We start from the raw sequence: 13,312 nt of genomic DNA on the forward strand, positions 1-13,312 counted from the left end.
ACAGCCCAGGGCACAGACCCGGCGCACCCCCGGCCCCCAGCTCACGAAAGCCCGTTTGTTTTAAAGCGTTTTTATTGGCCTGAACTGGCAGGAGCAGGGCACCAGCAACAGCGGCCAAGCCCAGTGCATTGTGGGTCAGCCAAGCCTGGTGCATTGTGGGATGGACAAGGTGCAGCAGGTGCATTGTGGGACGGCCAAGCCCAGTGCATTGTGGGACGGCCAAGGTACAGCAGGTGCTTTGTGGGACGGCCAAGGTGCAGCAGATGCTTTGTGGGATGGCCAAGCCCGGTGCATTGTGGGATGGCCAAGCCCGGTGCATTGTGGGATGGCCAAGCCCGGTGCATTGTGGGACAGCAGGCTCGGAAGACTTTGAACCCAGTAGCCCACTGGAGACTGTCCTGGAGCCCTGAGCCGGGGCCATCAGGTCACAGGGCCATGAGCTCAGTGCTGGACGAGGTCTCCACCACGAGGAAGCCAGCAGGGCAGCCCTGAGGGGCCCCCTGCAGCTGCAGCACCTGGGGGCCCCCCACGCCCTTGGGGGGGTCGGCCGCCACCTCCACGTAGCCCAGTAGGGAGGAACGCAGGCACCTCCGGGCCCAGACCTGGGGTGGGGAGAGAGACCGGGGTGGGCGGGTTAGAGACACGAGCTCCCCTTCCCCAAACCCAGGGGGCGCAGCGGGGCAGGGGGGGGGGGGAAGATGGGGGCTGCGGGGCTACCTCCATGTGCACAAATGTTCAGGGGCGTCTCCATGGGAAGATGGGGGAGGGGTGCAGGAGGTGCGGGGGGGGATGTGGAAGGGGGGTTACCTCAATGCGGACGGGTTTCCGGGGCCGTCTCCGGGCGAAGATCCCCCCCAGGCCCAGCTCTGGGTCCTGGGTCGCTCTGTGCAGGCAGGAGCGAAGGCGCTGCCCCTCGCAGCGAATGGTCACGTAGACGTTAGGGGCTGCGGTGGGATAGTGGGGCGGAAACAAGGGGTGACATCCCAGCTCAGCAGAGCCCCCCCCCCCCCCATTACCCACTGTGGAGGACTGGGTTTGGGACAGGAAGTGCACAGGGCAGTTGGTCCCCAGGGAACGATCACAGCCCCTGGCCCCCCAAAATAAAGGGTCCTGAGCAGAATTCGAACCCTCCAACCTACAGCCCCTAGCGCTAAAGCCGACGGGGGAATTCCCACGCGCTGCGGCAGTAGCAGGGCCGTTATCCCCAGCACAGATAGATGAGCCAGCCCCAGACCCTGGACGGGGTGGGGGATGCAGGGACCCCAGGAGCCGGGGGACCCTGCTGGACATGGGGTGGGGGGGCTGGCCTGCACTGACCTTTGTTGGAGCCGGGGAGGGTGAGCCCCGTGGCCCGATGGACCCAGACGGAGGTGAGGAGCCGGGGGCGGCCCTGGCAGCAGCCCCAAGGGGTGGGGGGCTCGTCCCGGTGAATTTCCCTGGGGAGAGGAGCAGTAGGTGGTCAGCGGGGGGTGGGCAGGGAGTCAGAGGGGTCCGGAGGGGTCAAGGGAAATGCCAGGGAAGCAGGGCGGGGATGGGGCGAAGGTGCAAGGGGTCAGGAGGAACCGGGGGGGGTCTCACCGTAGCCGGGGGGCCCGTGGGCCATACACCCGCAGCAGGAAGGCCCTGTGCTGCCCTGGGGCGAAGGTGGAGGGCACCAGGCCGTATCGTCCATGGGGCAGGGCCGCCCGCACCAGCACGCTGCGGGAGTTGATGTGGGGGGAGCCAGCCACCCGCTGGGGGAGCCGGTGCAGCCGCCAGCCCCGGTTCTGCTCCACCTGCCAGGGGGAAGGGGAGTGAGAGACACTGGCCAGTCCCCTGATGCCCCCAGACCTGCCCCCCTCCATAGCCCCCGTCCCTGCCCCCCCAGGGGTGGGGGTGTCACTCACCCTGAAGACCTCAAAGCCCATGGGCAGGTTATGGCCCCCCCCGCCTGTCCCCCGCTGTGGCCGGGCGTCCTCCTGCTGCAGCGTGATCAGCACCGTGGCCTGCGCCCCACGCACCTCGAAAAAGAACTGGGGGGTGGGGATTGCAGGGGGAGTTATCTGGGGATCAGGGAGTCTGGGGACTCCCCTGGCCCCCCAGCAGCCCTCCTGCCCCCCAGAGCCCTGGGCCCAGCCTCCCTCAGCACGTGGGGGGGATCCCCTTTCCCCAGCCGTGTGCCCCCCTGCAGTGGCGGGGAGTTCCATCAGCTAACGTGATCGCTTCCTCCCTCCACTCTGGCGGGAGGGGTGGCTGGGGGGGCGGGAGGAGGTTTCCGTGGGGGGAGAGTGCAAAGGGGATAGGGAGAAGAAAAGGAGAGATGGGGGGAGCCCCGAGGTCAGGGCAAGGGGTCGTGGGGAGGAGGCCCATAGAGGGTAGGTCATGGGGGGCAGCCCCACAGAGGGTCTCTCACCTCTGGGATGCACTGGGGGGTCTTTGTGGGGGTTGGGGTAGCCCCATGGAGGCACAGCAGTGGGGTAGGGGGTGCTCTAGGGGGGTGCCAGGATGTTTTCCCCCTGTAGGTCACACTGGGGGGCAAAATGGGGGAATGGGGCCATCTCTCTGGGGGGCTGAGGGGGTTGGGGCCCTGGGCCTCTCCCACCTGTGGGTTGCACAGGAAGCTTTCCGGGTGGTTCATGCAGCCCCCGCTGCGGTCCCGCCGGGGGTCGGGGTGGGGGGCCCAGGCCCCATAGCTCTGCCCCTTGGTCCAGCCGCACCCCAGGCCCCACGTGCGGATCCGCCGGCAGGTGACCAGGTCTGTGAAACGGGCGCAGAAATCCTCGAAGCTCATCCTGGGAAATGGGGGGTGTGCCGTGGGTCGGGGGAACCCCAGCGCCGACCCCCAACACGGCCCTCCAGAGACCCACTCACCTGGCACCGGGACCCCCCCAGGCCCTGGGCCCCAGCCGCCAGTGCCAGCCCCCCTCCCACACCAGGGACCCCCCGATTCCCGCACCCCAGTGCTGAGCCTCACCAGAACTCGCCGTCGTCTCGCACGGTCACCCCCATGCGCCGCCGCTCCCTGCCGCAAACCTGCTGCCACTGCTTGGAGCTGGGGGGAGACGGGTCAGAACCGGGTCCCCAGCTCCCCTGCCCTGCTCCACACCTTGCCCCCCCTTGTGCCCCATTTTCCACCACCGCTGCCCTCCTGCCCCGTCGCTCCAGGCCCCCCACTGCCCTCCGTCCCTGTCGCTCCAGGCCCCCGTCCCTCGTGCCTGTCACTCCAGCCCCCCTGCCCCCCATACCCATCGCTCCAGGCCCCGTTCCACTCGGTGCTGCCCCACGGGTTCCGCATGCGAATCAGCTGCAGTTTCTTGGCTCCGAAGAGGGACCGGAGCCCACGGCCCAGCCGGACCCGCCGCACGGCCGTCACCCCGTACGCGTGGCCCCGCACCAGCCCGCAGTCCAGCGGGGTCTCAGCCGCCTCCCCCGGCGCTGGCTGTGGGGACAGGCTGAGTCAGAGCGGGGGGCCCCATCCACCCCAGTATCCCCCCATCGCCACCCCCAGCGCTGGCTGTGGGGGTTCCCTCCCTCAATCCCTGGTATAACCCCCCACTCAATAGCTCCCTCCCTCTGCTACCCAGGTTCCACCACCCGGCCCCGGATCATAGAATCCTAGAAGATGAGGGTGGGAAGGGACCTCAGGAGGTGTCTGCTCCAACCCCTGCTCACAGCAAGACCAACCCCGACTAAATCATCCCAGCCAGGGCTTTGTCAAGCCGGGCCTTAAAAACCTCTAAGATGGAGATTCCACCACTTCCCTAGGTAACCCATTCCAGTGCTTCACCAACCTCCTAGGGGAAAACTTTTTCCTAATATCAAACCTAGACCTACCCCACTGCAACTTGAGACCATTGCTCCTTGTTCTGTCATCTGCCACCACTGAGAACAGCCTAGCTCCATCCTCCCTGGAACCCCCTTTCAGGTAGTTAAAGGCTGCTATCAAATCCCCCTCATTCTTCTCTTCTGCAGACTAAATAAGCCCAGTTCCCTCAGCCTCTCTTCATAAGTCTTGTGCTCCAGCCCCTCATCATTTTTGTTACCCTCTGCTGGACTCTCTCCAACTTGTCTACATCCTTTTTGTAGTGGGGGGCCCAAAACTGGACAAAATACTCCAAATGCAGCCTCACCAATGCCGAATAGAGGGGAATAATCACTTCCCTCCATCTGCTGGCAATGCTCCTACTAATGCAGCCCAATATGCTATTAGCCTTCTTGGCAACCAGGGCACACTGCTGACTCATATCCAGCTGCTTATCCACTGTAACCCCCAGGTCCTTTTCTGCAGAACTGCTGCCTAGCCCGTCGATCCCCAGTCTATAGCTGTGCATGGGATTCTTCCGTCCTAAGTGCAGGACTCTGCACTTGTCTTGTTGAACCTCATCAGATTTCTTTTGGCCCATAGGTCACTCTGCATCCTATCCCTGCCCTCCAGCATATCTATCTATCTCCCCCCAACCCCCCGGCCATTAAACCCTGGGTGCATCCAGCCCCGCCCCCCCGCCCTCACCCGGATGGAACAGCTGATCAGCGCCCCCCGGGCGTGGTCCTGCAGCAGCGCCTGGAAGAGCTCCTCCCTGCGACCGGCATCCTCGAACTCGCCCGTGTCCAGCACCAGGGGCTCCGAGACGCCCCCCGTGAAATCCACCAGTGCCTCGGCCGTGTTCCCCCCCTCCAGCGCCTCATAGCTCCCATTCAGCCTGATGGGGGGAAGAAAGGGGTCAGCAGGGCCCCGGATGCCCCCAGCACCTGCATCAACCCCCCTTGCCCATGCTTGGGGTATGCCTGCTCCAGTAGGGAGCCTTACAGCCCTGGATCCAGCTTTGGACCCTGGATCAGGGCCCCATTACCTGGATCAGGCTCCCCGACTGTCCGGACAGGGTCCTGCCCCCCAGATCAGCCCCCCACTGCCTGGATGGGGCCCTGCCCCCCAGATCAGGCTCCCCCACTGCCCGGACGGGGCTCTGCCCCCCAGATCAGGCTCCCCCACTGCCCGGACGGGGCTCTGCCCCCCAGATCAGCCCCCCACTGCCCAGACAGGGCCCTGCCCCCAGAATCGGGCCCTGCCCCCCGGATGGCCCCATACTTGGCATAGGCCTTCTCCAGCAGGGCGCTCCAGAACTCGCGGGGCTCAGCGGAGCGGCAGAAAAGGAGGCGCCCCTGGCGCGTGGGCAGCCGGTCGTCCACACAGACCTCGCGCCAGCGCCCAAAGCGCCACAGCCGGAAGCGAAAGATCCCAGCGTAGAGGTCGGGGCTCCCGGGGCGCCAGTCCTGCTCCCGGGGCTTTGGGATCACCTGTAGGGGGAGACCTAGAGTGCTAAAACGGGGGGCTGGGCGGGGCTGGGGGTGTAGGTGGGGAGTGGGGGTATGGGGTAGGAAGGATAGTGGGGGCCAGAAGGTGGGGGGCAGGGCTGGGGTGCAGGGGGAGGGGAGCAGGGGGACAGGGAGTAGGTGGCACGGGGGACAGGGCTGGGGTGCAGGGAGCAGGGCTGGGGGTGCAGGGAGATGGGGGCAGGGCTGGGGGGCTAGGTGGGGGGCAGGGAGCAGGTGGCACAGGGGGCAGGGCTGGGGAGCAGGAGGCAGGGCTAAAGGTGCAGGGAGCAGGGAGAGTTGGGGTGCAGGGGGAGGGGAGCAGGGGTCAGGGCTGGGGGCTAGGTGGGGGCAGGGCTCAGGGGGGAGGGTTGGGGGCAGGGCTGGGGGGCAGAGCAGACGTCTCCACCTTTTTCCAGGCGATGGGCGCACTGGCCAGGCAGGACGCGGCCGCCACGAACCAGCAGTTCCCCAGCGCACCCTGGTGCAGGTCGCTCGCGCTGATCCCGTCCACAAAGAGCCGGGGGTCGGCGCACAGCTCCTGCGGGGTGGGGGTTGAGGTGTCCTGTCACTGGGGGGGGAAGGGAGTGGGGATCTCCCCATCCCCCCCACCGCCCTGGAGAGGAGCCGAGGGGGCCCCTCCGAGCTCCCCTCTGGGCTCCGTGTGGGGGGCAACGTGTGGGGGGCCACGCAACCCTGCCCCTAACTCGCCCTTCCTCCACCCCAGCACCCAGGGGACCCCAACCCTAATGGATCCCCCCTGCCCCATCGGGGCCCTACCCCAGGCCGTTTCCAGGTCACCCCATCAGGGACCTGGCCCTGGTAGCAGATGGAGGCATCGGTGGCCGGGAAGGTGGGGTCCTCGAAGAGGCAGCGTCTCCGCAGGCAGCTCTTCTTCAGCCGCTGGTAACGCTGGCCCTGGAACTGCTCGGGCCGGGACAGCATGGCCCTGGGGGGGGATATGGATCAGCGCCGCGTTACCGCCACCAGGGGGGGACACGCGGGAGGGGCGTGAGCCAGCGTGCACGTGCCGTTGCACAAGTGGCGTGCGGCATGGCACACGTTTGGGGGGGAGACATCCCTCCGGGAGGGATTTGTTAGCGGCAGGAGGCTGTAGCCCAGGAAAGCAGGAGGACAAGTACCGGGACAAGCTGGGGAGAGTCCGAGACACAAGGATTTCGATACCGCGGGCAGCGTGGAGCCACGGTGGCAATCGATGGAGCGCGGCAGCAGCAGGGGACACGCTACACGGGGGGTGGTGCTGTGTGGGAAAGAAAGCGGAGGGTCAAACAGATCACAGATGTCAATGGATCAGGCTGTGCTATGGCATCGCTCCGGGTAGAAACTCCCTGCCTGAACAAGGGCAAAGCCGTAGGAATAAAATGCTGCCCACCTGCCTAGGACTGTGACATGCACTGTGAGCTTAGAGAGCCGACAAACCAGAAAACCCCATAACAAGGGGGATTTCAGCTCCCCCCATGCTGCCTGGGAACACGTCAACTCAGGCCGGGACACAGAGAGAGCATTCCTAGACCCCGTGAATGGCTGCTTCTTGGAGGGCCTGGAACCCACGCGGGGCGAGGCAGTTCTCAATTCAGTCCTAGCAAGCCCAGGATCTGCTCCAAGAGGCCAATGCCGAGGAACCGCTGAGTAATTGTGACCACAGCGTAATAACATCGAACATCCTTGTGGGCAGGAAACCCACCACAGTAAGATGTAGCTTCACAAAGGGGAAGGGTGCAAAACTGGGGAGGGGAGGGGGGCATTTATTATATTGTTGTACATCAGCACATCAGAATCATAGTAGTTCATGCGAGATATGCCATGTCAGGTACGGTTACAAAGGCTGTAATGTGCTGAGTAAGTTGCTGATGTTTGTGTTCATGTGTTGTGTGTGTAAGGGAAGTTATGGATATGGTTGTATCTGTATTTCAATTTGGGCGACACCCAGACAGGATGGCTGCAGCACTAGCCGGCTTAATGGACCATTAAGAAATTCACAGGTACAAGGGACCCAGGGGGAGAAGCCAGGGATACACCTGAGGAGTCACCAGGACTTATTCATGTGACCCTGGACTCCATCTTGGTTCCTGTACATTTCCACCAGCAGCATGGCCTAGGCCAAAGGACATAAAAGGCAGCTGCACGATGTCCATTTTGTCTTTCAGTCTCAGCCTACCTCTGGGTCAACCCATCTACAACTGAACTGAAGCTGTGACACAAAGGTCTGAGACCCAGCCAGGTGCGGGATGTGACCAGAGGGACTGTACAAGCTGCAAACTCCACAATTCTACCAGAAACCCGATGTACATGGACCGGCAAATCAATTGTGTGTCTGACTGATTTCATCCTTTAACATTTCTCTTATAGTTTGTTTCTTTCTTTGTATAATAAACCTTTAGTTTTAGTTAGTAAGGATTGCCTGGCAGCGTGGGATTTTGAGTAAGATCCAAACTTAATGTGGCTGACCCTTTGAGGTCAGGAGAAACCTTTTTGGTAAAGAGCAGAGAGTTTAAATAACTGGTCTCTTTACTGGACCTAGTGGCCGATTGGGAGCCAGAGACTGAAATGCAGTAAACGGGGCTGTGTGTATTTGTGTACTGGCTTCTTGATAACCAGTGTGGGGAATCAGAAGCACAGTTTGTGTCTGGTTGGGAAGTCTGACTTCAGTGTCACCCACCAGTGCTGGGAGAATCTGCTCTCCTTTTACAGCCTGCCCAGACCTTGGCATTTTCAGGTGGCTGCCCTAGGCATGGACAGGTCTCACAGTCACATAGGTAAAATGCCTGCACGCAGCATGGGGACTATTTAAAACACCCTCGGGGAGCTTCAGACCAAAGGTATGCCCTAAAACAAAAGAGACAGCAGGAGGACCAAAAGGCATCCCTTAAAATTTGGAATTAAACTTCTAATGAGGATAATAGGAAGAAAAACAGCTTCTGGCAACTGAAATGTAATGAGGCCGGCCAAGAAAGAACATGAGAAGCAACTTCCTAAAGACACGAAAGCTGACAGCAAAATGTCTTTGAAGTACAGCGGCAACACACCAAAAGTGTTAAATCACAGAACCTAGAAGATGAGGGTTGGAAGGGACCTCAGGAGGTGTCTAGTCCAGCCCTCTGCTCAGAGCAGGACCAGCCCTGACTAACCCATCCCAGCCAGGGCTTTGTCAAGCCAGGCCTTAAAAACCTCTAAGATGGAGATTCCACCACCTCCCTAGGTAACCCATTCCAGTGCTTCACCACCCTCCTGGTGAAAAACTTTTTCCTAATGTCCAACCTAGACCTGCCCCCCTGCAACTTGAGACCGTTGCTCCTTGTTCTGTCATCTGCTACCACCGAGAACAGCCTAGCTCCATCCTCCCTGGAACCCCCTTTCAGGTAGTTAAAGGCTGCTATCAAATCCCCCCTCATTCTTCTCTTCTGCAGACTAAACAAGTCCAGTTCCCTCAGCCTCTCCTCAGAAGTCTTGTGCTCCAGCCCCCTAATCATTTTTGTTACCCTCCACTGGACTCTCTCCAACTTCTCCACATCCTTTTTGTAGTGGGGGGCCCAAAACTGGACACAATACTCCAAATGCGGCCTCACCAGTGCCGAATAGAGGGGAATAATCACTTCCCTCAATCTGCTGGCAATGCTCCTACTAATGCAGCCCAGTATGCTGTTAGCCTTCTTGGTTAAAGGATCAGTCTGGGAAGACAAGGCCACTGGAGAGAAGTGAAATGAGTTCTTTGCATGGGTTTTCACTGCAGAGGGTGTGGGGAGATTCCCACACCTGAGCCATTCTTTAGGGGTGACAGATCTGAAGTACTGCACCTTGCTGACGTGTCAACAGAACAAATCCATAAACGAAACAGTAATAAGTCCCCAGGACCAGATGGGCTTCACCCAACAGTTTGGAAGGAACTCAAACATGAAATTGCAAAACTACGAACTGTGGTTAAAACACAGGAACCAAAGGGTAGGAATAAATTAGCAGTTTTCAGACGGAGAGAGGTAAATAAGGGGGTCCCCCAAGGATCTGTACTGGCACCAGAACTGTTCAACGTAATCGTATATGACCCGGAAAGGGACGTGAACAGTGAGGTGGCAAAATTTGCATTGGATACAAAATTATTCAAAATAATTAAGTCTAAAGCGGATCTCACAGAAATGGGCAACAAAACAGCAGATGAAATTCAACATTAATAAGTAATGCACATTGGAAAAAATAATCCAAACTATACATGCATAATGCTGGGGTCTAAAGCAGCTGCCAGCACGCAAGAAAGCGATCTTGGAGTCACTGTGGATAGTTCTTCGAAAACTTCCATTCGGTGTGCAGCGGCAGGCAAAAAAGCTAACTATGCTAGGAACCGCTAGGGAAGGGATGGAAAATAAGGCAGAAAATATCACACTGCCACTAGATGAACCCTGGTGCACCCACACCTCGAATACTGCGGGCAGATCTGGTCACCCATCACCAGAAGGATCACCAGCTCGGAGCAGGTGGCTGTCACCCACCTCCCGGGCTGGCAGCCAGGCAGCAGCTCCCTTCCCTGGCTCAAAGCCCAGTGCCCAGAAAGCCAGGCAGAGAGCCCAGCGGCTTGTCCAGTCCTGGAGCCATGAAATTGACAGCTATGACGGCCCCAGATTTTACCAGTATAAAGATCTTAAGAGGGGCCCGCCTAGTGTGATTTGCTCCAGGCCTGCACCCCCCTAGGGACGGCCCTGGGGAGCACTGCTACCCACTCTGGTGGGCTGCTAGTGCCTGCTCAGACCTCACAAGTTCCTGCCTGTGTGAGAAGAACAGCACGTGACTCTGCCACCAGGCCATAGTGACTGGCTTTGCTCCTTTATGGAGGAAGGGGAGGAGGAAGGAGGGTAGAAACAGCCGGGGTTTGTGGTCTGCCACGGCCACACAGCACTGCAGAACTCAGAACTCTCCTGCTTTACGAGAAATACAGTCGTCCAGCGGGAAACATTGTACTTCTTGGAGTGGAAAATCGAGGGTTGGGTGCTTATTAAAATGTTCAGACGTTAGGGGCACTAGCTACTTAAAAGGCTGAGAAACACTGCCTTAAGCAACTATCTACAATGCGTGTGGAAAAGAAGCTGCATGATCATGGGGGACTTCCCGTTGAGCGACATATTCTGGAGGTCTCATGCTACCGGGGCTAAGACACCCTCGGAATTTCTAAGCCGTCTAGAAGACAATCTCCTAACTCAAAAAGCATCACAGCCAACACGGGGCAAATTCTATATTAGCCCTCCTCTTGCCAGATAAAAAGGGACTGATCACAGAACTCAAAATTAATGGTAGCTTAGGTACAAGTGATCGTGACTTGATCACATTTCTAATGTGCAAGCAAATAAAGTCCAAACCAGCGAGAGATACACACACGCGGTGCTTCAAAAGAGCCAGTTTCACAAAGGGGAGAACAATTATGAGCCAGATCAGCAGGCAGGAAAACTTAATCAGAGAAATGCGAATGATAAGTGGGAATCGTTTACCCAAAAAGCCACATTCCCACAATCAAGGAAGAAGGCCATATTGGTTAAAAAACCAACCTGGCTACGAGAGAAAGTGAAGGCAGCTATAAAAAGTAAAAATAATAACAAATGGAAGATAAGGGGAGATGGCAGCAATTAATATGACTCAAAAACTAGGAATTGTAGATCTTTGATAAGGGAAGCGAAAGGGCACCAGGAGAAATCTGCGACCAGCAGTGTTAAGGACGAAGAAAGGTATTTTTTAAAGTATATTAGGAACAAAAAGAATCTTGACAACGGGATTGGCCCATTACAAGATGAAAACGGTAGGATCGTCATCAGTAACAATGCTGGAAAGGCAGAAGTGTTTAAGAAATATTTCTGTTCTGTATCTGGGAAGAACGGTTGCTGTCAGCATATCACATGGTACCTTATCTTGATTTTAGCACGGCTTTTGACAGAGGTCCATGTGACAGGCTCATAAGCACACCAGGGAAATGTGGTGTAAATGAAATGACTGTAAATGGCTGCACAAGTGATGGAAAGACGGTATTCGAAGTGTAGTTGTCACACTGGGAGGGTGTTATCTAGTGGGGTTTTGCAGGCATGAGTCCTGGGTCTATTCAATGTCTTCATTAATGGCTTGGGTAACGGAATGGAGAGGGTGCATATGAAATACGTGGCTGACCCCACGCTGGGAGGGCTTGCAAGCACTTTAGGGGACGAGATCAGAATTCAAAACGACTTTGACAAATTGGAGTTTTGGTCTGAAATGAACAAGATGAAATTCAGTAAAGACAAATGCAAAGCACTACCCTTAGGCCGGAAAATCAAAGGCACAGCCACAGCCACAGCCTGGTGACTGACTGGCTGGGTGGCCGTACCGCTGAAAAGGAGCTGGGGGCAAGCCGAATGTGAGCCAACAATGTGGCGCCGTTGCAAAAAAGGTTAATCTCATTCTGGGGTATGACAATAAGATTTTAAAAGGGCAAACAGGAAAACCTGGGTAATTAGAGGCCTCTTGGTCTGATGCTGTTCCCTGGCAAGATAATGGAGTGGCTGCTACAGGACTCGATTAATAAAGAATTAAGAGCAATGTAATTAGGGGCAATCGATGCTCTTTAACGGACAATAGATCCCGTCACACCAGCCGGCTCTCTGGTTTGGACAACGATCTGCTTGGAAAAGGACACAGTGCGGATGTGACAGACGCAGGCGTTTGCCGTGGGACCGCACGACATCTGCTGGCTAGTGAATGACTCTCCCGAGGGAACTGGAAAGGAGATTCGGCAGCGGCTGGCTGCGTTTCCAGCGGGGCCTGCCCGGACCGGTGCTGGGCCCTGTGCTATTTGCCATTTGCATCAATGGCCTGGCCGACAACGTAACCATCCCCCATCGAATTTACAGGTGACCCACACCCGGGGGAGGGATTTCAGCTTGGCCCCCCGTGTGGCAAGGGAACGAAGTGCCGTGGGTCGGACACAGGATCGCTCGTGCAGCCATTGGCAGAGACGTGCCCAGAGGATCTAGCAGGCGCCCTGGGCCCCAGAGGAAGGTGAAACCTACCCAGAGTCACTGAGGGGAGAAAGACTGGGCCCTCCCTGCAACCAATCACCTTGCTCCCCATGCACCAGCCAATGGGAGAGCAGGATTCCCAGCCCTCCATGACATCACAGCCCCCTATGACATCACCGTGCAGCAGGAAGGGGGGCAGGGCCAGCAGCAGTTCCCCTCCCCGGCCAGGCCATGCCCGGCAGCGACTCCTGCCAGCGCCTGGGCGAGGCCACCCTGGGGGTCCTGGGCCTGCTGGTGCTGGGGTGCCTGGGGGTCAACACGACGAGCCTGGTGAGACCCCGGGGGGCCCTAGCCCCAGCCCAAGGGGCAGCCCCCCTCAGGGCGTGAATCCCGGTGTCCGGGCCAAACCCCGGCTGGGCCTTTCCCTCCAGAAATACCCCCCCAGAGGGATGCTGGGCTGGGGGGCCTGGGTCTGACGGCGGGGGGGGGAGAGGGCTGGGGGGTGTAATGGGGGGCAGACAGGGCTGGGTGGAGTCTAAAGGGGGAGACCGGGCTAGGGCAGCCAGTGGGGCTGATCCATTTCCCCACCCTCCAGATCTGGCTGCACCTGAGACCCCTTCTCCAGGGGCTGCTCCTCTTCCGCACCCCAAAACGTGAGTCCAGGGCAGGGAGCTGGGACAGGACCCACTTCTCCCAGCATCCTCCGGGGCAGGGGGGAGACGCACAGAGCCACGTTCTCCCACAATCCCCTGGGGCTGGGGGGGGGGGGGGACACATGGAGTCACGTTCTTCCACAATCCCCTGGGGCTGGGGGGACGGGACACAGGGCGTCACGCTCTCCCACAATCCCCCAGGGCTGGGGGGGGGGGGGGGGGGAGGGACACAGGGCATCACACTCTCCCACAATTCTCTGGGGCTGGGGACACATGGAGTCACATTCTCCCACAATCCCCTGGGGCTGGAAGGGGGGCCACGTGCTCGGGTGGGGGGGGCAGGGGGGCCCACACTGACCTTCTCTCCATTCTCTCTCCCCCTGC

At 59.0% G+C, this 13,312-nt stretch overlaps 1 protein-coding gene across 1 annotated transcript; it reads right to left on the minus strand.

Annotated features, from left to right (window-relative positions):
- Nucleotides 1–1,012: 1,012 nt before the first annotated feature.
- LOC137162272 (calpain-5-like) lies at nucleotides 1,013–6,234 on the minus strand. Its single transcript, XM_067561910.1, has 11 exons — nucleotides 6,070–6,234; nucleotides 5,699–5,830; nucleotides 5,066–5,274; nucleotides 4,490–4,679; nucleotides 3,225–3,418; nucleotides 2,954–3,031; nucleotides 2,582–2,771; nucleotides 1,887–2,012; nucleotides 1,579–1,775; nucleotides 1,318–1,436; nucleotides 1,013–1,029 (listed from the first exon to the last, which is right to left on the minus strand). The coding sequence occupies exons 1-11, from the start codon at nucleotides 6,232–6,234 to the stop codon at nucleotides 1,013–1,015; spliced, it is 1,617 nt and encodes a 538-aa protein (XP_067418011.1).
- Nucleotides 6,235–13,312: the final 7,078 nt, after the last annotated feature.

Source organism: Emydura macquarii, unplaced genomic scaffold (genome assembly GCF_026122565.2).
Source record: "Emydura macquarii macquarii isolate MOO-44397 ecotype Brisbane River unplaced genomic scaffold, CSIRO-AGI_Emac_v2 contig_306, whole genome shotgun sequence".
NCBI lineage: Eukaryota > Metazoa > Chordata > Testudines > Chelidae > Emydura > Emydura macquarii.